This window comes from Canis lupus, chromosome X, assembly GCF_048164855.1.
Source record: "Canis lupus baileyi chromosome X, mCanLup2.hap1, whole genome shotgun sequence".
Lineage (NCBI taxonomy): Eukaryota > Metazoa > Chordata > Mammalia > Carnivora > Canidae > Canis > Canis lupus.
Genome location: NC_132876.1, coordinates 81924983 through 81946006, shown reverse-complemented (window position 1 = coordinate 81946006; position 21024 = coordinate 81924983). Strand labels below are relative to the sequence as shown.

Here is a 21024-nt window from a genome sequence, read left to right as displayed (position 1 = left end):
AGTGCCCCCTCAATGCCCATCACCCAGTCACCCCATCACCTCACTCACCCACCTCCCCTTCCACTACCCCTTGTTCATTTCCTAGAGTTAGGAGTCTCTCATGTTTTGTTGCCCTCTCTGATTTTTCCCACTCATTTTCTCTCCTTTCCCCTATAATCCTTTTCACTAAAATGGTCCTACTTTCTTACCCATTCAGCCCCTCTATGTCTTTTAAATAAAGCATTTGGTTCATTTACATTGAAAGTAATTATTGATAGGTATGCACTTATTGCCAGTTGTCACTTATTTTATGGTGGTTTTTGTAATTCTCTGTTCCTTTCTTTTCTTGCTCTTGTGCCTTGTGTTTTGATGGCTTTGTTTAGTGATATGCTTGGATTCTTTGTCTTTATTTCTTGTGTATCTATTATAGGTTATTGATTTGTGGCTACCATTAGGTTTGTATATAACACTTTTGCACATAGTTGTCTATATCAGGTTGATGGTCACTTAAGCTTGACTTCATTATGGGGCGCCTGGGTGGCTCAGTTGGTTAAGCATCTGTTCTAGCTCGGGTCATGATCCTGGGGTCTTGGGATTGAGCTCCACGTCAGGCTCGCCGCTCCATAGGGAGTCTACTTCTCTCTCACCCACTGCCCCTTCCTCTCCTCATGCTTTCTCTCATAAATAAATAAATAAATAAATAAATAAATAAATAAATAAATCTATCTTTTAAAAAGTTTGAACTCATTAAAAGCACTAAGTTTTTACTCTTCACTTTACATCTTATTTTGTGAATCTTTTGACTGATTTTTATAGATATAATTGACTTTATTCCTTTTGTGCTTCTAAATTTTTTATAGTATTAAAAAATTTTATTGATTTATTCATGAGAGACAGAGAGAGAGAGAGAGGCAGAGATGTAGGCAGAGGGAGAAGTAGGCTCCATGCAGGGAGCCTGATGTGGGACTTGATCCCAGACTCCAGGATCCCACCCTGAGCCAAAGGCAGATGCTCACCTGCTGAACCACCCAGGCATCCCACTGTTTTTATGCTTTAACCTCCATAATGGTTCTCTATGTGATTACTCTACTACTTTTATTATATGCTTGCAGTTACATGTGAAATTTCTTCTTTTCATAATTTTCTTACTCATGATTATGGACTTTTGTTTAACATTTCTTGTAAGGCTAGCTAAATGGTGATGAACTCAGCTTTTTTTTGTCTGGGAGATTCTCTCCTTCTGTTCTGAATGACAGCCCTACTGGGTAGAATATTCTTGTTTGCAGGTTTTCCCCTTTCAGTTTGAATATATCATGCCAGTATTTTCTGGCCTGCAAAGTTTCTTCTGAAAAGTCAGCTAATAGCCTTATGGGGTTTTCCTTGTATGTAACTGTTTTCTCTTTTTCTTTTAAAATTCTTTCTTTATCACTAGTTTTTGCCATTTTAATTATTATGTGTCTCTGTGTGGACCTCCTTGGACTGATTTTGGTGTGGGATGTCTGTGCTGCCTAGATATGGATCTTTGTTTCCTTCCCAGATTAGGGAAGTTTTCAGCTATTATTTCTTCAAATACATTTTCTTCACCCTTTCTCTCTTTTCCTTCTGGGACCCTTATAATGTGAATGTTATTATGTTTGATGATGTCACTGAGTTCCCTTAACCTATTCTAATTTTTCACTATTTTTTGTTTTTGCTATCTTGGTTGGTTGCTTTCAATTACCCTGTTTTCCAGGTCGCTGATCTGTTCCTCTGTCTCCTCTAATCTATTACCAATTCCCTCTAGTTTATTTTTAATTTCAATTATTGAGGTCTTCATCTGTGACTGGTTCTTTTTTATATTTTCTCTTTGCTGAAGATCTCATTGAGATCCTCCACTCATTTCTCAAGTCCAGTAAGTATCTTTATGACCATTACTTTGTATTCGTTATCAGATATATTGCTTATCTTTGTTTCATTTAACTCCTTTGCTGTGGTTTTTTTCTGTTCTTTTTATTTGAGACATATTCCTCTGTCTCCTCATTTTGTTTAACTCTTTGTTTCTGTGTATTTAAGTCAGTTACATCTCCTGATCTTAAAAAGTAATGGCCCTATGAAGAAGAGATTTTTTTTAAAGATTTTTAAAATTTATTTATTCATGAAAGACACACATACACGCACACAGAGGCAGAGACACAGGCAGAGGGAGAAGCAGGCTCCATGCCGGGAGCCTGATGTGGGACTTGATCCCAGGTCTCCAGGATCACACCCTGGGCCAAACGCAGGAGCCAAACTGCTGAGCCACCCTGGGATCCCCTGAAGAAGGGATCTTATGGTGCCCTGCAGCACAATGTCTCCTGTTCATAAGAACCAGCCACTTTGGTGGTGCCTCCTATGTGGGTTGTGTTTGCTCTTTTTTGTGGCTGAGCTCTGTCTGCCTTTAGTTCAATTGGCTGCAATGGCCCACTTTGCCTGTTGTGGGCATACTAGGCAGGGTGTTGGTTTTGGTCCTGTGCTATTAAGAAGCCAGTGTTAGCAATCAGATTAGATGCCTGCCCTCAGCTCATCTACCAGAGCAGTAGTCACACTGCCCTGCAGGACACTCTCCCTGCATTGTCTCCTGAGAAGCTTTTATTGTTGGGCAAGATCTGCAGCCAGGCCAGATGACTGCTCCTAGTCCATCTGCCAGGATTGCAGTTACACATATCAACAAGATACTCTCTCTGCACTGCCAAGTATAAGGTTTGACTGCTGGAACTGTGGGTGTTCTGGTGTGTGTGGTTATCTTTTACTCTCTCCGAGGTAGGAGTCACTTTGGAGTAGTGCTTTTCCCTGCTAGAGCTGCTTGCAAGATGAGATTTAGCAGGAGCTGCTTTGTAGGAACTATTGGTGAGTTGAAAGGGGGCATATCCACAGGAGAATGGGGGTAGAGTGCACAGTGTAAATAAGCTAGCTGAAGATTGTTCTTGCTGGTTCCTGCAAGTTTCCAACTATCTAGGCTGGGGAGGGTGGGAGAGAAGTGGCAGCTGACGGCTCTTCTGTTGTTAGAGAAGTCTCCTAAAGATTCTTGCTTTTCCAGCACATTTTCTGGGATTAGTAAATAAATATTCACTTATAACCCAGGTGCTTCTCAAACTGTTGCTTCTATGCTGTATCTTGGCTGGGTTATTTGTTATGCTGTCCCTTTAACAGTAGAGACCTAGTTTCCTATCACCCTCTGATTCTCCTGGAGCTAAACCCGCTGATTTTTAAAGTACTCATAAATAAGCCCTGCTGATTGTAAAAACTCATGAAGATAATCCCCCCCCCCCCGTTTTTCAAAGCTAAATGTTATGGGAACTTGTCTTCCCAGTTTCAGGTCCCCTGTGCCTGGGGTACCTGGTGGTAGGGTCCAATCCTCTCACTTCTCTGTACTTTAGGTGTCTTTTTCATGTGTAGTTAATCTCAACAAGGGTTTGGTTCCCAAGTGTCTCTGCCCCTCTTACCCTTTTCATTGTGGCCTCCTCTCTACAATTAACTGTGGAAGGTCTCTTCTGTCAGTATTTCTGTCATTTTCTAAATTAGTTGCACTGATATGGCTTTAACGTAGTGTGTCTGTGGATGAGGTGATCTCAGGATCCTCCTACAGCACCATTTTCTCAGAATTATGCAAGCTATAAGTTTTGGTACACAGTATTTCCATTTTCATGTGTCTCAAGGTATTTTTTATTTCCTTTATTTTTTATTTTTTTATTGGAGTTGGACTTGCCAACATATAGTATAATACCCAGTGCTTATCCCATCAAGTGCCCCACTCAGTGCCCATCACCCAGTCACCCCAACCCCCCACCCACCGTCCTTTCCATCACCCCTTGTTCGTTTCCCAGAGTTAGGTGTCTCTCATGTTCTGTCACTCTCATGATATTTCCAACTCATTTTCTCTCTTTTCCCCTTTATTCCATTTCACTATTTTTTATATTCCCCAAATGAATGAGACCATATAATGTTTGTCCTTCTCTAATTGACATACTTCACTAAGCATAATACCCTCCAGTTCTATCCACATTGAAGGAAATGATGGGTATTTGTTGTTTCTAACGGCTGAGTAATATTCCATTGTATATATAGACCACATCTTCTTTATCCATTCCTCTTTCTATGGACACCGAGGCTTCTTCCACAGTTTGGCTATTGTGAACATTGCTGCTATAAACACTGGGGTTCAGGTGTCCTGCCATTTCACTGCATCTGTATCTTTGGGGCAAATCCCCAGCAGGGCAATTGCTGGGTCGTAGGGTAGCTCTATTTTTAACTCTTTGAGGAACCTCCACACAGTTTTCCAGAGTGGCTGTACCACTTCACATTCCCACCAACAGTGGGTTCCCCTTTCTCCACATCCTCTCCAACATTTGTTGTTTACTGTCTTGTTAATTTCCACCATTCTCACTGGCGTGAGGTGGTATCTCATTGTGGTTTTGATTTGTATTTCCCTGATGGCAAGGGATGTGGAACATTTCTCATGTGCTTGTTGGCCATGTGTATGTCTTCTCTGGTGAAATTTCTGTTCATGTCTTTTGCCCATTTCATGATTGGATTGTTTGTTTCTTTGCTGTTGAGTTTACTAAGTTCTTTATAGATCTTGGATACTAGCCCTTTATCTGACAGGTCATTTGCAAATATCTTCTCCCATTCTGTAGGTTGTCTTTTAGTTTTGTTGGCTGTTTCTTTTGTTGTGCAGAAGCTTTTTATCTTGATCAAGTCCCAATAATTTATTTTTTTAATTTCTTCTTTGACCAATTGGTTGTTCAGTAGTATGTTGTTTAATATCCACATATTTGGTTTTTCCAGTTTTCTCCCTGTAAGTGATTACTAATTTCATACCATTGTGGTCATAAAAGATGCTTTATATGATGTCAATCTTTTAAAATTTATTAAGACTAGTTTTGTTGTCTAATATATGATCTATCCTGGAGAATGGTCTATGTATATTTGAGAATATTCTGTTGCTTTTGGATGAAATGTCCTGTATATATCTATTAAATCCATCTAGTGTAATGTGTCATTTAATGCCAATGTTTCTGTATTAATCTTCTGTCTGGATAATCTATCTATTGATGACAGTGGAGTATTTAAATTCCCTAATATTGTGTTGCTGTGCATTTTGCCCTTAGGTATTCCCATGCTGATGCATAAATATTTACAAATGTTATATTCTCTTGTTGGATTGTCTCCTTTATCATCACATAATGACCTTGTTGTCTCTTATTAGAGTTTTTGTTTTAAAGTCTATTTTGTCTAATATAACTACCCCTCCTCTTTTTGGTTTCAATTTGCATGGAATATCTTTTTCCATCCCTTCACTTTCAGTCTATGTGTATCATTATATCTGAAGTGAGTCTCTTATAGGTAAGATATAACTGGGTCTTTTTTTTTTAATATCCATCCAGTCACTCTATGTGTTTTGATTTGAGAATTTAATTCATTTATATTTAAGGTAATTATTGATAGGTATGTAATTCCTATTTTGTTCATTGTTTTTTGACTGTTTTGTAGTTCTCCTGTTCCTTTCTTCTCTTGCTCTCTTCCTTTATGCTTTGAAGATTTACTGTAGTGGTATACTTATATTCCTTTCTCTTTATCTTTTGTGTATCTACTAAGGTTATTGCTTTGTGGTTACCATGAGGCTTACATATAACAACTTTTGTAGCAGTCTGTTTTAAGTTGATAATAATTAAGTTTGCATTATAAATCTCTATATTTTACTCTCCCCATGTTTTATGTTTTTGATATCATAATTTACATCTTTTTATGTCATGTATCACCTATCAAATTATAGTTATAATTGCTTTTATTTTAAAAAAACTATTTTTATATGTTTAGACATTATAAAAATGTCTATTTTAAAAAATATTTTATGTATTTATTCAAAAGGTACACACACACACACAGAGGCAGAGATATAGTTACAGGGAGGAGAAGCAGGATCCCTGCAGGGAGGCAAAGTGGAACTTGATTTCAGGACTCTGGGATCATGCTCTGAGCCAAAGGCAGATGCTCAAACACTGAGTTACCCAGGCATCCCTATAGTTTCTTTTAATACTTTTGTCTTTTAACCTTCATACTAGCTTTATAAGTAATTTACCAACTTTACAGTTAGATTATTCTGAATTTTACAATATATTTACCATTTCCTGTGAGATTTATATTTTTCATTTGTTTTCCTCTTACTAATTAGTGTCCTTTAATTTCAGTTTAAAGACGTCTCTTTAACATTTCTTTTTTTAGAGGTGAGAAGGGGCAGAGGGAGAGAGAAAACCTCAAGCAAGCTCCATACCCAGCACAGAGCTGGATGTGGGGTTTAATCTCACAACCCTGAGATCATGACCTAAGCTGAAAACAACAGTTGGATGTTTCACAATAACCAAAATATGGAAAGAGCCAAATGTCCATCGACAGATGAATGGGAAAAAAAGATAAAAGATATATACACTATGAAATATTACTCAGCTATCAAAAAGAATGAAATCTTGCCATCTGCATGAACGTGGATAGAACTAGAGGGTATTATGCTAAGCAAAATAAGTCAGTCAGAGAAAGAAATAATACCATATGATTTCACTCATATGTGGAATTTAAGAAACAAAACAGATGGACATAGGGGAAGGGAAGGAAAAATAAAATAAGATGAAAATAGAGAGGGAGGCAAACCATAAGAGGCTCTTAAATCTAGGAAACAAACAGCATTGCTGGAGGGGAGGTGAATGGAGAGAAGAGGTAATTGGGTGATGGGAGTTAAGGAGGGCACTTGATGTAATGGGCACTGGCTATTATATGCAGCTGATGAATGACTAAATTCCACCTCTGAAACTAATAATAAAAAAGGCGTTGGTCTCTTAACTAACTGAGCCACCCAGATGTCACCCCTTTAACATTTCTTATAAGGCCAGTAGAGTGGTCATGTACTTGTTTAGCTTTTATTTGAAAAACTCTATCTCTCCTCCCATTCTGATTGACAGTGCTGTGTAGAGTATTATTTGGAAGTCTTTTTAAAAAATATTTTATTTATTTATTAGAGAGAGAAAGAGAGAGCACGAGCAGAAGGAAGAGGCAGAGGGAGAAGCAGGTTCCCTGCTGAGCAACGAGCCTGATGTCGGGCTTAATCCCAGGACTCCAGGATCATGATCTTAGCTGAAGGCAGACGCTTAACAGACTAAGAAACCCAGGCACCCCTGGAAGATTTTTTTTCTCTCAGCATTTTGAATATATTGTTCCACTCACTTCTGGCCTGCAAATTTTGCTGAAAAAATCTGCTATAGTTTATGGGGGTTCCATTATCATGACAAGTTATTTTTCTCTTCTTGCTTTTAACATTTGTTTCTTGTCTTTAACATTTGATATTTTAATTATAATGTGTCTTTATGTGGGCCTCTTAGGTTCATTTTATGTGCAACTCTCTGGATTTCCTGTATCTGATGTCTGTTTCCTTTCCCAGGTTAGGAAAGTTTTCAGCCATTATTTCTTCAAATAAGTTTTCTGCCTCTTCTCTATCTTCTCCTTCTATAATGAGAACTATATAATGAGAATGTTGGTTCACTTGATGTTGTCTTATAGTTTCTTTAGCTATCTTCATGTTTGTTCATTCTTTTCTTTTGCTGCTCTGAGTGAGTTACACTACCCTGTCTTTGAATCCACTGATCTTTTCTTCTGCTTCATCTAGTCTATGTTGAATCCCTCTAGTGTATTTTTCAGTTCAGTTATTGTATTCTTCAGTTCTGTGACTTCTATTTGCTATTTTCTTATATTTTCCTTCTTTTATTATTAGGTATAATCAACATACAACCTTATATTAGTTTTAGGTGTACAGCATAATAATTTGATATTTAAACACATGGTGATATAATCATCACAATAAGTCTAGTTAACTTCTGTCACCATACATAGTTACAGAATCTTTTTCTTGTGATGAGAACTTTTAAGATCTACTCTCTTAGCAACTTTCCAATATGTAATGTAGTATGATTAACTATAGTTATCATATTGTACATTACATCCCATAAATTATTTCAGAGCTGGAAGTTTAGTATAAACTTCCCATTACCCACTTCACACTATCCTCACGTTGGCAACTACCAATCTATTCTCTGTATCTATGAGCTTGGTTTTTTCTTTTTTTAAGATTTCACATATAAGTGAGATCATATGGCAGTTGTTTTTCTCTGACTTATTTTACTTAGCAAAATGTCCTCAAGGTCCATCCATGTTTTTGCATATGGCAAGATTTTTTTATTCCATACAAATTTTGGGCCTACTTGTTCTAGTTCTGTGAAAAATGCCATTGGAATTTTGATGGAGATTGCATTAAATCTATAGATTACACTGGGTAGTATGGACACCTTAACAATATTAATTTTTCCAGTCCATTAGCACAGACTATTTTTCCATTTATTTGTTTCTTCTTCATTTTTATATGTTTTTTTTGTTGAAGTTCTCATTGTGTTCATTCTCCTGAGCTTGATGAGCATCTTTATGGTCATTGTTTTGAACTCTTTTTTTCTACGGATTTTATTTCTTTATTTGAGAGAGAGTGAGAGTGCACAAGCGGGGGAGGGGCAGAGGAAGAAGCAGAGTCCCCACTGAATAGGGAGCTTGATGTGGGCCTCAATCCCAGGACCCTGAGGATCAAGACCTGAGCTGAACGCAGATGCTTAACTGATTGAACCATCCAGGTGCCCCTATTTTGAACTCTACCAGATAAGACATTTCATTAAGGGCTTTTTTCTGATGTATTATCTTGTTCTTTTATTTAGAATATATTCTTTTGTTTCTTCATTTTCCTTCACTCTCTGCATTGATTTCTATCAATTAAATAACCACTACTCTCAGTCAAGGGTGTGGCCTTGTGTAGGGGATGGACCTTATTGAACCCTGCCCTAGTTTTTGGTTGTCTCTCAAATTTTTGTGATTGTCTAAATAGCCTATTTTATTTCCAGTGGCTGCCAGTAATTGAGGGTGTGCCAAGACATTTCAGGGTCCCAAAGGGGAGGATTTCAATCAGCATCTAGTTCAGGTGATTAGAAGCCAGACCCTTAAACATCAGCTTTTAAAGTATGCAAATATGTAGCTCTGTGGGACTGCAGGCATATGTCCCACTGGCCACCAGAGCTGGGAGACCTAGAAGTGCTCCCTGTATGGCAGTTGCAAATATTGGTGTGCTAGACAAGTGTGCAAGCTCCTTTTTGGGTGGCACTGGTAACCTAGAGCAAGTCAGAAGGAGAGTGCAAATGGCATCCACGGGCTTTCATCCTCAGAGAGCATCATAGTAGGGTCCTAGATGTATGCCAAGCCAGAAGCTTGCCCTTCAGTCTGAAACTCCAGGACAAACAAATAGGCCTCTTTTCAGTCTGCTGTCTGTGCTGTGCACTGCTTATGGTATTTGTCCAGGAACCCTCTCTCCACTTGTTACAGTCCCATAGGACCCAGGAATGCAAGCCCTCCTTGCCAGTAGATCCAGGTAATAAAGGGGCATCACCTGGGCAGCAGTTGCAAAAAACTGGCATACCAGATGCATATAAAAGTTCCTCTCTGGGAGATACTGGCACTCTGGAATGCTGCAGAAAGATAGCGCCAAGTTGGTGCCTATCCTCATAGGTCTCCAAAAAAGTACTACAGTGGGCCCTTAGATATGTGTTTAATTAGAAGCCTGCCCTTAAGGCCATAATTTTGAAGACATGCTAAGAGTCCTCTTTACAGTAACACTGGATTCCTCATACTGTTGCCTCTTGCTGTATCCTGGGTGTGGTAGCTACGTAAGAACTCTCTCTCCATTGGTTACAGTTCTTGGGACCTACACTCACTGGCCACCAGATCTGTATGATCTAGAGATATCCCCTGGGGACAGCTGCAAAAATTGGGGTGCCTGATGAGGGTCCAAGCTCCTTTCCAGGAGAAACTGATGAGCAAAGTAGAAGGACCCAAAGTCTTCTAAAAGGAAGCTCATACTTCAGTTTCTTCTTGTCTAGAATAATCAGTTTGACAGGAGCATATAAAAGTTAAAGTCTAGGAGCACCTGAATGGTTCAGTCGGGTAAGCATCTGCCTTCAGCTCAGGTCATGATCCCAGGGTTCTGGGAGCAAGCCCCATGTCGGGGGTTCCTGCTTGGCAGGGATTCTGCTTCTCCCTCTCTTTCTGCCCCTACCTCTTACTCTCCCTCGGTCTCAAATACATGAATAAAATCTTTGGAAAAAAATAAAAGTTAAGGTCTAAATCAGAGTTTCTCAACCTTGGCACTATTGATAATTTGGTCCAGATAGTTATTTGGCGCTGTCTTATGCATTATAGGAGGTTTAGCAGAATCTCAGGCCTCTACTTACTATAATCCCATAGCACACCCTCTCTCCCCAAGTTGTAACAATAAAAAATGTCTCCAGATATTGTTAAATGTTTCCTATGGGTTGGGCAAAAATCACCCCCAGTTAAGAACTATGGTTTAGAAGCATGGTAGTATTGTAGTTAAAAATACAGCTTTTGCAGAATTATGTATGAATCAAGACTCTTTCTACTTACTGGCTGCATGACCTTGAGCAAATCATCTTACTTTTTTCATCTGTAAATGGGGACAATGAGGCCTAGTTTGTTGTAAGGATTAAATGAGACCACGTATACAAAACACTTTGTACATTGTGGCAATAGTAATGGTGTTAATATTATTAACCATTATTAATTAACAAAGATTACAAGTTCCCAGGAAATAGTGAATGAGAAAGGGAGAAGTTTTCTTAGGGTAGACTCAGAATTTAATTTTTTAATTGCCTATACTGTTATAACAGAATTCAGCTTTTCCCATTTGCTAGTAGACTTCACCAATTAAGAACCATTAAAGATGAGAGTCAAGTCTTTTTCTCTAAGACTCCATAGCCATATCTGGAAAGGTAAGATACTGAGCTCTATACTATGTAATCTGCATAATCTATTTTGGGGCAAGGATCTCTGAGATTTCTATTTATGTGTAGGCACATAGTTTAACTCCACCCCTTCTCTAGAAGTTAAGTTCTCTAAGTATCAAAGAGATGAGAAGAGTCTTACCGTAGAATTACACCAGAGACATCGGAAGTCTTGAAGTCTTTGGTAACTGCCACAGTTTTCATGACATACTGCACACTGAGAACTGACAGATATGTTTCCTTCTACCCATTGATGAGGCATAGTTTTCTGAAGGGCAAAAAAAAAAGATAAGATGTAGAAGTTAGAGATATAAGGAGAGAAAGGGCCAGCTGGAGTAACTATACTACCCCATGGAGGACATTTAGGTTCTTCGTGGTCCTGCCTTCCCCACTCCAATGCTAGCAAGTGATGATAGCTGGAATTGGGGGGCTTTCATTCTTCTAGATTGGTTGGATTGTAGGCCTAGTGAGGAAGTCTACTTGGGTTGTATGGAGACAGGAAGAAGTGCTTCTTCCCCTGAGTATCCTGGCTAAAAAAGAGATTGGAAAGAGTGGCTTTAAGAGAAGATGGCTGGTACTTACTACTTCATCTGCAGGCATGAGGAGGTCATCAGTAATAGACAAAGTATTCCATTTGCAATCTTTACTTGCTCTCAAAGCACATAGTTTGTGAGATTTCACTTTGCACACTATGAAAAAAGGAAGAAAAAAGATGGATGTGAATCTGGTGACAGTGAAGATTCTAAGGCCCTTCCCTAAGCTTCTCTGAAAGTTAGAATTTAGATGCATCTAAATAGTTCTGACCCATCTCCAAAAGCCTATTTCTTATATTATCTAGTTCCTTTTTATTTTTACTGACTAAATTTTATGCTATCTGACTTGAATGGAAACTGATGGCAAAAATGAGGTGATTTCTGTTACTCCAACTCTTGTGATCATGTTGTCCAACCCTCTCAGACCCAACCCTCCATTTAAATCATGAGAATTTTCCCTCATGCCAGCTTCCTCCCATCTCTTTACTTCAGTCTGTTAAGTGTCAGAATTAACCTTACAGTAGAGTCGATGACCTAGTATGAGTCAATGACGCTAAAGCCACATGAGCTCCTTCACCCCTATCTCCATCCACTGGGATCCATTTCCTAAAGTAATCAGAAAGGTACCTTCACAGATGATGACATTTGTAGATAAGGCAGGAATGCTCTCCCGACAGACGTTGCAGTGCTGGGTCCTGGGGCTGTGACTGGAGTACCAATAGTGCATTCCAACAAGGAAAGGGTTGTTTTCTGCTGCAGGTATCTAAAATAAGTCAAAGAGAAGCGAGAATAGAGAGTTAATCACAGAGACATATTAGAAAATCTGCTACTAAGTCTGAAATTGCCTGTTAGATGTCAGAGGTGTGAAGAAGAAGGCTGAATATTGGAGCCAATACCTAACAAATCTCTCACCTCCAATTTTTCTCTCAGTGGTTTTGGAAAGGGAAAAAGAATAGGGATGTAGATCCTGCAATTGGAGCTGGAGACAGGAGCAATGATCTCTATACTGCTTGGCCAAACCACTGTATTGGTTTAGTCTAAGCAAAGTTAGTTCTGTCAGTGTTGGCTTTGGTTCTCTTTGAGTAGACAGCTAAAGGAGGTGGTTAATTGGAAATACCATGATAATCCAAGTCATTTGGCCAGGCAAGAAAGGGAGGAGGCAGGGATCTCTGACTTTGGGCTAAGGATGGTTAAAGAAATGCTTTAAGTATCTCTTGGAGATATACATTCCCCTTCCTGGCCTTACTGCTGGCAGGTAAGCAGAGTAGTACATTGCTTGGACAACAGTTTCATCTCAGGGGCTTCTTGGCCCCAGCATTTTTCCCCTGAATGCTACATTCTGATTACCTGTAGGAGTTTCCTGGCTAATCAATTTAATTCATTCAAAGTTCGTTAAAGAAATGTTTACTGAGTAACTACTATGTGTTTAGCACCTTTTAAGGCATTGGAGCTATATGAATAAGACAAAGTCCCTGCCCTCATGAAATGATATTCTATTTGGTGTCCTATTTCATGGTATTGAATTTGACATTTACTGTTAACCTGCCTGTAAATGCTGCATTTGTTTATCACAGCCTGACTGTTCATGATTGTGGGGAAGGCAGAGGGTATATCAGCAACTAGTTTGGGGGTTGAAAGGAGAAAGGAAAGGGTGGGCATCAAAAACTGCCAAGTTTGTTCTGGGTGTGCATTCTGTGGGACTCTTCTACCTTTTCTCTAATTCCTATGAATGTTTGATTTTTTCCCCTCTATGCCTTCCTCTCAAGTGTAGACATAGGTGTACACATTTAGCTTTTTGTTCTTGACAATAAATAATGGATTATATTTATAATAGGTAGGGTTTGTAAAGGTCTAACAATGCTTTAAAAAGAACAATATATTCTCCCTGATGCCAGCTGACAGTGGTCCATTATATATACAGAGAGCTATTGAGGATTCTAGCACGTTAAGTATTCAGCCTTGATTAATTTAGAGGAATTAGCCATTTAAACCATAGCCTATACATGGCACTCTGATCCCTCCTTCCCCCTTCTGTCATGCTGATCATGTGCTGCTGTTGGATTGACTAGGAAGCTTCCAGAGGAAAAGCTACTTTGATGAGCTAAAAGCTCACCTGATTTGACATCACTTTGTGACTGCAATATTTCTTGCATGCTTAGACCCTGACAAAGCAAAAAGAAAATCAGAGTAGATGGTGAAGAGTCCCGAGGAAGTGACAAAGTCTTGGCTTTGGCAGTCTGAGCTCCCAACACCTTTCTACTTCTCAAGCCACTAAATTATAACTCTACAAGTATGTTCCTACCTTCCTTCCAAACTCCTTTCCTCCTCCAGTAGTTACTAAGACAACTTTGTGTCTTATGACCTGAGTCAAAGGCAGATACTTCACCTACTGAGACACCCAGGTGCCCAAAGTTTGACTATTTTAGATTGCACATATAAGTGAGATCATGCAGTATTTGCCTGTGTTTGGCTTATCTATGATACAAGGCACTGGAGCCATACAGATAAATGATCCAAATTTCTTGCCTCCAGGGAGTTCATAGTCTAGTGGAGGAGACAACTTCCAAAACATATCATTTCATTACAGAATCACAAGTGAGCTCTCCTACAATGTGTAAGGTTCAGTCCATTCCAGAACTATTAGCAAAAAGTCACCAGAATTTGAAGATCTGGGAAATTATTAGTCTACATATATTGCAAAACATGAGAAAATGTGATCTGGAGAGAGCACTCAGAGTGTGGCTGGACAGAGTGTGGCACTCAGTTTGCTGGAGGGATTAGATGTGTGACACATGGATCCAATAAATATCTCAGCAGAAACATTGCTAGCTTGTACTGAAGGGTCAGACATAGGACCAAATGAAGAAAGACTCTCAGACTTTGGAGATTCTATAGGCAGAAAACAGGTTGATAGAGTTACTGGGCTGTGAACATGTGTATTCTTCAACAAAATGGAAAAATGACTCCAAGGGGGCTCAGAGGTCAGCAGAGATGCTGAGGGTGGCTCAGAGGCCAGAGGTGCTACCCTGCCACCACAGATCCAGACAGTGCTGGTCAGGGAGCAGGGGCTCAATATCAGGACCCCAGGATCATGACCTGAGTCAAAGGCAGATACTTCACCTACTGAGACACCCAGGTGCCCAAAGTTTGACTATTTTAGATTGCACATATAAGTGAGATCATGCAGTATTTGCCTGTGTTTGGCTTATTTAATTTAAAATAATGTACTCCAGGTTCATCCATGTTGTTGCAACTGGCAGAATTTCCTCTCTTTATTTTTTTAAAGATTTATTTATTTTAGAAAGAAAGTGAGCAAAGGAGAGGGGGAGGGGCAGAGGGAGAAGAAGAGAGAGTCTTAAGATCTCTTAAGTATTAAGATCTCACGACTCTGAGATCATAACCTGAGCTGAAACCAAGAGTCCAATGCTTAACTGACTGCACCACAGGTGCCCTGAATTTCCTCCTTTTTAAAAGGCTGAATAATATTCCATTGTGTGTGTGTGTGTGTGTGTGTGTGTGTGTGCATTCTTTATCCATTCATCTTTTGAGGGACATTTAGGTTGTTTCCATATTTTGGCTATTGTATATAATGCTGAAATAAATATGGGAATACTGATATCTCTTTGAGATCTCAATTTCATTTCCTTTGGCTATATATCCAGTAGTGGGAATGCTGGAACACAGGAGAGTTCTATTTAAAATTTTTTGAGGAATATCTGTTTTCCATAGTGACTGCATCAACTTACATTCTCACTAACAGTACATAAGGGTTTCCTTTCCTCCCTAACTTCACCCACATTTGTTATCTTGTCTTTTTGATAATAGCAACTCTGAGTTGAGATGATATATAATCTGTGCTTTTCTAAAAATTCCAGTGTAGTTGATATACAGTGTTATATTAGTTTCAGGTATATAATATAGTGATTCAACAATTCTATACATCATCGAGTGCTCATCATGACTAAAAAAAAGTGCAATTAAAGTGCAATCTTCAATACCCATCATGGGGATGGGTAAAATAGATAAAATATCTTTGTGGTTTTGATTTGCATTAGTGATGATTAGTGATGTTGAACACCTTTTCATGTACTTGTTAACCATTTTTATGTCTTTGGAAAAATGTCTATATAGATCCCTTGCCCATTTTAAAATCATGAATTGGGCAAAAGATATGAACAGAAATTTCACCAAAGAAGACATGCACATGGCTAACAAGCCCATGAGAAAATGCTCTGCACCACTTGCCATCAGGGAAATACAAATCAAATCTACTATGAGATCCCACCTCACACCAGTGAGAATGGCGAAAATTAACAAAATGGAAAACAACAAATGTTGGAGTGGATGTGGAGAAAGCAGAACCTTCTTGCACTGATGGTGGGAATGTGAAGTGGTAAGACACTCTGGAAAACTGTGTGGAGGTTCCTCAAAGAGTTAAAAGTAGAGCTACCTTATGGCTCAGCAATTGCACTACTGGGGATTTACCCCAAAGATACAGATGTAGTGAAAAACACCTGCACCTCAGTGTTTATAGCAGTAAAATCCACAATAGCCAAACTGTATAAGGAGTCCCAGTGTCCATCAAAATATGAATGGATAAAGAAGCTGTGGTCTATATATACAATGGAATATTACTCAGCCTTTAGAAATGACGAATACCCAACATTTGCTTCAATGTGGATAGAACTGGAGGGTATTATGCTGAGTGAAGTAAGTCAACCAGAGAGGGATAAACAGTATATGGTTACTCATATGGGGAATATAAAAAAAATAGTGAAAGAGATGATAGGGAAAAAGAGAGAAGATGAGTGGGAAAAATCATGACAAAACATGAGAGACTCCTAACTCTGGGAAACAAACAAGGGGTAGTGAAAGAGGAGGTGGGTGGGGATTGGGGTGACTGGGTGATAGGCACTGAGGGGGGCACTTGATGAGATGAGCAGTGGGTGTTATACTATATGTTGGCAAATTGAACCCCAATAAAAATATACAAAAAATTAGTTCATTGTTTATTATTATAAACCTGGTAGATTGTTGTATGTTGATTTTGCATTCTGCAATTTTACAGAATCCATTTATTAGTTCTAACAATTTTGTTGAGGCTTCAAGTGCCCATCAATAGAAGAATGGATAAGAATGAACAATGGAATATTATTCACTCATTAAAAAAATGAAATCTTGCCATTGCAACAATATGGAGGGAGCTAGAGAGTGTAATGCTAAGCTAAATAATTTAGTCAGAGAAAGACAAATACCATATCATTTCATTCATATGTTGAATTTAAGAAACAAAACAAAGAAACAAAGGAAAAAGTGAGAGAGAAATAAAGAAACAGACTCTTAACTATATAGAGAACAAATTGATAGTTACCAGAGGGGAGATGGGTGGGAAATGGGTTAAGTAGGTGAAGGGGCTTAAGGGAGGCACTTGTGATAATGAGCACTGGGTGATGTATGGAGGTGTTGAATCACTATATTGTATCAATGAAACTAATATAACACTGTATTTTAACTACATTGGAATTAAAATTAAAGCTTAAAAATTTGTTAATTCTTTCAGTTTTCCTATGTATATGATTGTATCATCTGCAGACAGACACAATTTTTGTTTTTCTCAAGATACTTTAAAATTCCCTTTGGATGTCCTCTCTCACCCAATGGTTGTTCAAAACCATACTATTTAGGGGTACCTGGCTGCCTTGGTCAAAAGAGCATCTGACTCTTGATCTTGGGGTTGTGAGCTTGAGCCCCACGTTGGGTGTAGAAAGTACATAAATGAATAAATAAAAATATTTTTTAAAAAGATTGTGCTGTTTAGTTTCCATGTATTCATGAATTTCCCCATTTTCTTGATGTTATTTATTTCTATTTCATTCCATTATGGTCAGAAGAGATACTTACTTAGAATGATTTCTATTTTCTGAAATTTGTTAAGACTTGTTTTGTGGCATAGCATTTTATCTCTCCTGGAGGATGTTCCATGAACCCTTGGAAAAAATGTGTCTTCTGATGCTGTTGGGTGGAAATTTCTGTATATGTTAGTTAGGCCCATTTGGCGAATAGTATTATTCAAGTCAACTATTTGTTGATTTTCTATCTGCTTGTTCTATACATTATTGTAAGTACAGTATTGTAGTTCCGTACAATTATTGTATTGATGTCAATTTCTGCTTTCAGATCTCTCATTATTTGCTTTATGTATTTAGGTACATCAATTGACTACATATATTTTTATAATTGTTATATATTCCTGTTGAATTGACCCTTTTATCATTATATAATGCCCTTCTTTGTCTCTAAAAACAGTTTTCATCTTTTTAAAAAGATTCTATTTATTTATTCATGAGAGACACACAGAGGCAGGCAGAGGCAGAGGCAGAGGGAGAAGCAGGCTCCTCTCAGGGAGCCTGATGTGGGACTGGATCCCAGAACCTGGAATCACTACCTGAGGCAAAGGCTCAGCCACCCAGGTGCCCCCAGTTTTAGTCTTAAAGTATATTTTGTCTGATATAAATATAGCTATTCTTGCTTTATCTTGATTACCATCTGCATAAAATATCTATTTTCAGGGGATCCCTGGGTGGCTCAGCGGTTTAGCGCCTGCCTTTGGCCCAGGGCGCGATCCTGGAGTCTCGGGATCGAGTCCCGAGTCGGGCTTCCGGCATGGAGCCTGCTTCTCCCTCTTGTGTCACTGCCTCTCTCTCTCTCTCTTCCTATGTCTATCATAAATAAATAAATAAATAAATAAATAAATAAATAAATAAATAAATAAATAAACCTTTTAAAAAATCTATTTTCATTCCTTCACTGTCAGCCCATGATTTCTTTAACTCTATAGGGCGTCTCTCGTAGATAGCATATTTCTGGATCTTATTTTTTTATGCATTCAGCCAGTCCACTTCTTTTTAAAAAAGTTTTTATTTAAATTCTAGTTAGTTAACATACTGTGTAATATTTGTTTCAGGTGTACAATATAGTGATTCAACACTTCCATACAACACTCGGGGCTCAGGATGCCTAAGTGACTCAGTGGTTGAGCATCTGCCTCTGGCTGAGGGCATGATCCTGGGGTCCCAGGATTGAGTCCACATCAGGCTCCCCATAGGGAGCCTGCTTCTCCCTCTGCCTATGTCTCTGCCTTTCTTTCTGTGTCTCTCATGAACACTCGGGGCTCATCACAAGTGCACTCCTTGTGACGTGCCCACTACCTATTTAACCCATCCCCTCACCCGCCTCCCCACTGATAACCATCACTTTATTCTCAAAAGTTAAGAATCTGTTTCTTAGTTTGCCTCTCTCTCTCTCTCTTTTTCCCCAATGCTCATTTATTTTGTTTCTTAAATTCCACATAGAGGAGAAGGGGCAAGATGGCGGAAGAGTAGGGTCCCCAAATCACCTGTCCCCACCAAATTACCTAGATAACCTTCCAATCATCCTGAAAATCTACGAATTCGGCCTGAGATTTAAAGAGAGAACAGCTGGAATGCTACAGTGAGAACAGTTCGCGCTTCTATCAAGGTAGGAAGACGGGGGGGGGGGAGAAATAAAGAAACAAAAGGCATCCAAGGGGGAGGGGCCCCACGAGGAGCCGGGCTAAGGCTGGGGCGAGTATCCCCAAACAGGAGAGCCCCGTCCCGGAGAAGCAGGAGCTGCACCAATCTTCCTGGGCGGAAAGGCGCTCCAGGGAGTTAGAGCAGGACCTCAGGAGGGCGGGGATGCCCTCAGGCTCCATGGGACACTAACAGACACCTGCGCCCTGGGGAGAGTGCTCTGAGCTCCCTGAGGGCTGCAGCGCGCACAGCTGGACCCAGGAGCAGCTCGGAGGGGCTCGGGCGGCGGCTCCACGGAGCGGGTGCTGCGCGAACCGGAGCAGCTCGGAGACGGCTCCAGCAGAGGAAGAGGCTCCGTGCGGAGGGGGCTGCGTGGCTCCGGGAGCAGCTCGTAGGGGCTCAGGTGGCGGCTCCTCAGAGAGGCGGCTGCGCAGCCGGGAGCACGAATCCAACAGCGCAGTCCCCGGAGCACAGGGCGCCTGGGACACAACGCAGGATCCGACCTCCCCCTGGGACAGGCAGAGGCCAGGAGGGCCCAGGACAGCAAGGACGCTCCTGCCCCGAGCTGAGCAGATCAGCGGACCCGCCGCGGAGCCTCCAGGCGCTGTAGACGGAGAGCTCTGTAGTTACTGCGGGGGCTGAATCCAAGGCTCCAGAGCTGGCCACGGCCACTGCTGATGTTCCACCTAGGGCCTCACGGGGGTAAACAACCCCCCACTGAGCCCTGCACCAGGCAGGGGGCAGAGCAGCTCCCCCATGTGCTAACACCTGAAAATCAGCACAACAGGCCACTCACCCAGAAGACCAGCTAGAAGGACAAGTTCCAGGGGAAGATAAGGGACTTAAAGTATACAGAATCAGAAGATACTCCCCTGTGTTTTTTTTGTTTGTTTGTTTGTTTGAATGTTTTTTTTTTTTTGCTTTTGATTTGTTTGCTTCCCTCACCCTTTTTTCCCTTTCTTTCTTTTTCTTTCTCTTTTTCTTCTTTTTTCTTTTTTTCTTCCTTTTTTTTATCTCTTTTCTTTCCTTCTTTCTCTCCTCTCTTTTTCTCCTTTTCCCAATACAACTTGCTTTTGGCCACTCTACACTGAGCAAAATGACTAGAAGGAAAACTTCACCTCAAAAGAAAGAATCAGAAACAGTCCTCTCTCCCACAGAGCTACAAAATCTCGATTACAATTCAATGTCAGAAAGCCAATTCAGAAGCACTATTATACAGCTACTGCTGGCTCTAGAAAAAAGCATAAAGGACGCAAGAGACTTCATGACTGCAGAATTTAGATCTAATCAGGCAGAAATTAAAATTCAATTGAATGGGATGCAATCCAAACTAGAAGTCCTAACAACAACGGTTAACCAGGTAGAAGAACGAGTGAGTGACATAGAAGACAAGTTGATGGCAAAGAGGGAAACTGAGGAAAAAAGAGACAAAAATTAAAAGACCATGAAGACAGATTAAGGGAAATAAACAACAGTTTGAGGAAGAAAAACCTACCTTTAATTGGGGTTCCCGAGGGCGCCGAAAAGGACAGACGGCCAGAATATGTATTTGAACAAATCCTACCTGAAAACTTTCCTAATCTGGGAAGGGAAACAGGCATTCAGATCCAGGAAATAGAGAGATCCCCCCCTAAAATCAATAAAAACCTTTCAACACCTCGACATTTAATAGTGAAGCTTGCAAGGTCCAAAGACAAAGAGAAGATCCTTAAAGCAGCAAGAGACAAGAAATCGCTAACTTTTATGGAGAGAAATATTATATTAACAGTAGACCTCTCCACAGAGACTGGGCAGGCCAGAAAAAGCTGGCAGGAGATATTCAGGGTCCTAAATGAGAAGAACATGCAACCAAGAATACTTTAATCCAGCAAGGCTCTCATTCAAAATGGAAGGAGAGATAAAGAGCTTCCAAGACAGGCAGCAACTGAAAGCATATGTGACTTCCAAACCAGCTCTGCAAGAAATTTTAAGGGGGACTCTTAAAATTCCCCTTTAAGAAGAAGTTCACAAAAACAAGGACTGAATAGATATCATGATGACACTAAACTCATATCTGTCAATAGTAAC

At 39.9% G+C, this 21024-nt stretch overlaps 1 protein-coding gene across 1 annotated transcript in view; it reads right to left on the bottom strand.

The window, feature by feature from the left end:
- Positions 1–13532, bottom strand: part of DGKK (diacylglycerol kinase kappa) — a 104039-nt gene extending 90507 nt beyond the window's left edge. The window contains exons 1-4 of the mRNA XM_072817824.1: positions 13521–13532; positions 12035–12170; positions 11457–11563; positions 11017–11142 (exon numbers count right to left, since the gene is read on the bottom strand). Coding sequence (XP_072673925.1) covers positions 11017–11142; positions 11457–11563; positions 12035–12170; positions 13521–13532 — 381 coding nt within the window. The remainder of the gene's footprint in view (positions 1–11016; positions 11143–11456; positions 11564–12034; positions 12171–13520) is intronic.
- Between the last annotated feature and the right edge of the window lie 7492 nt (positions 13533–21024).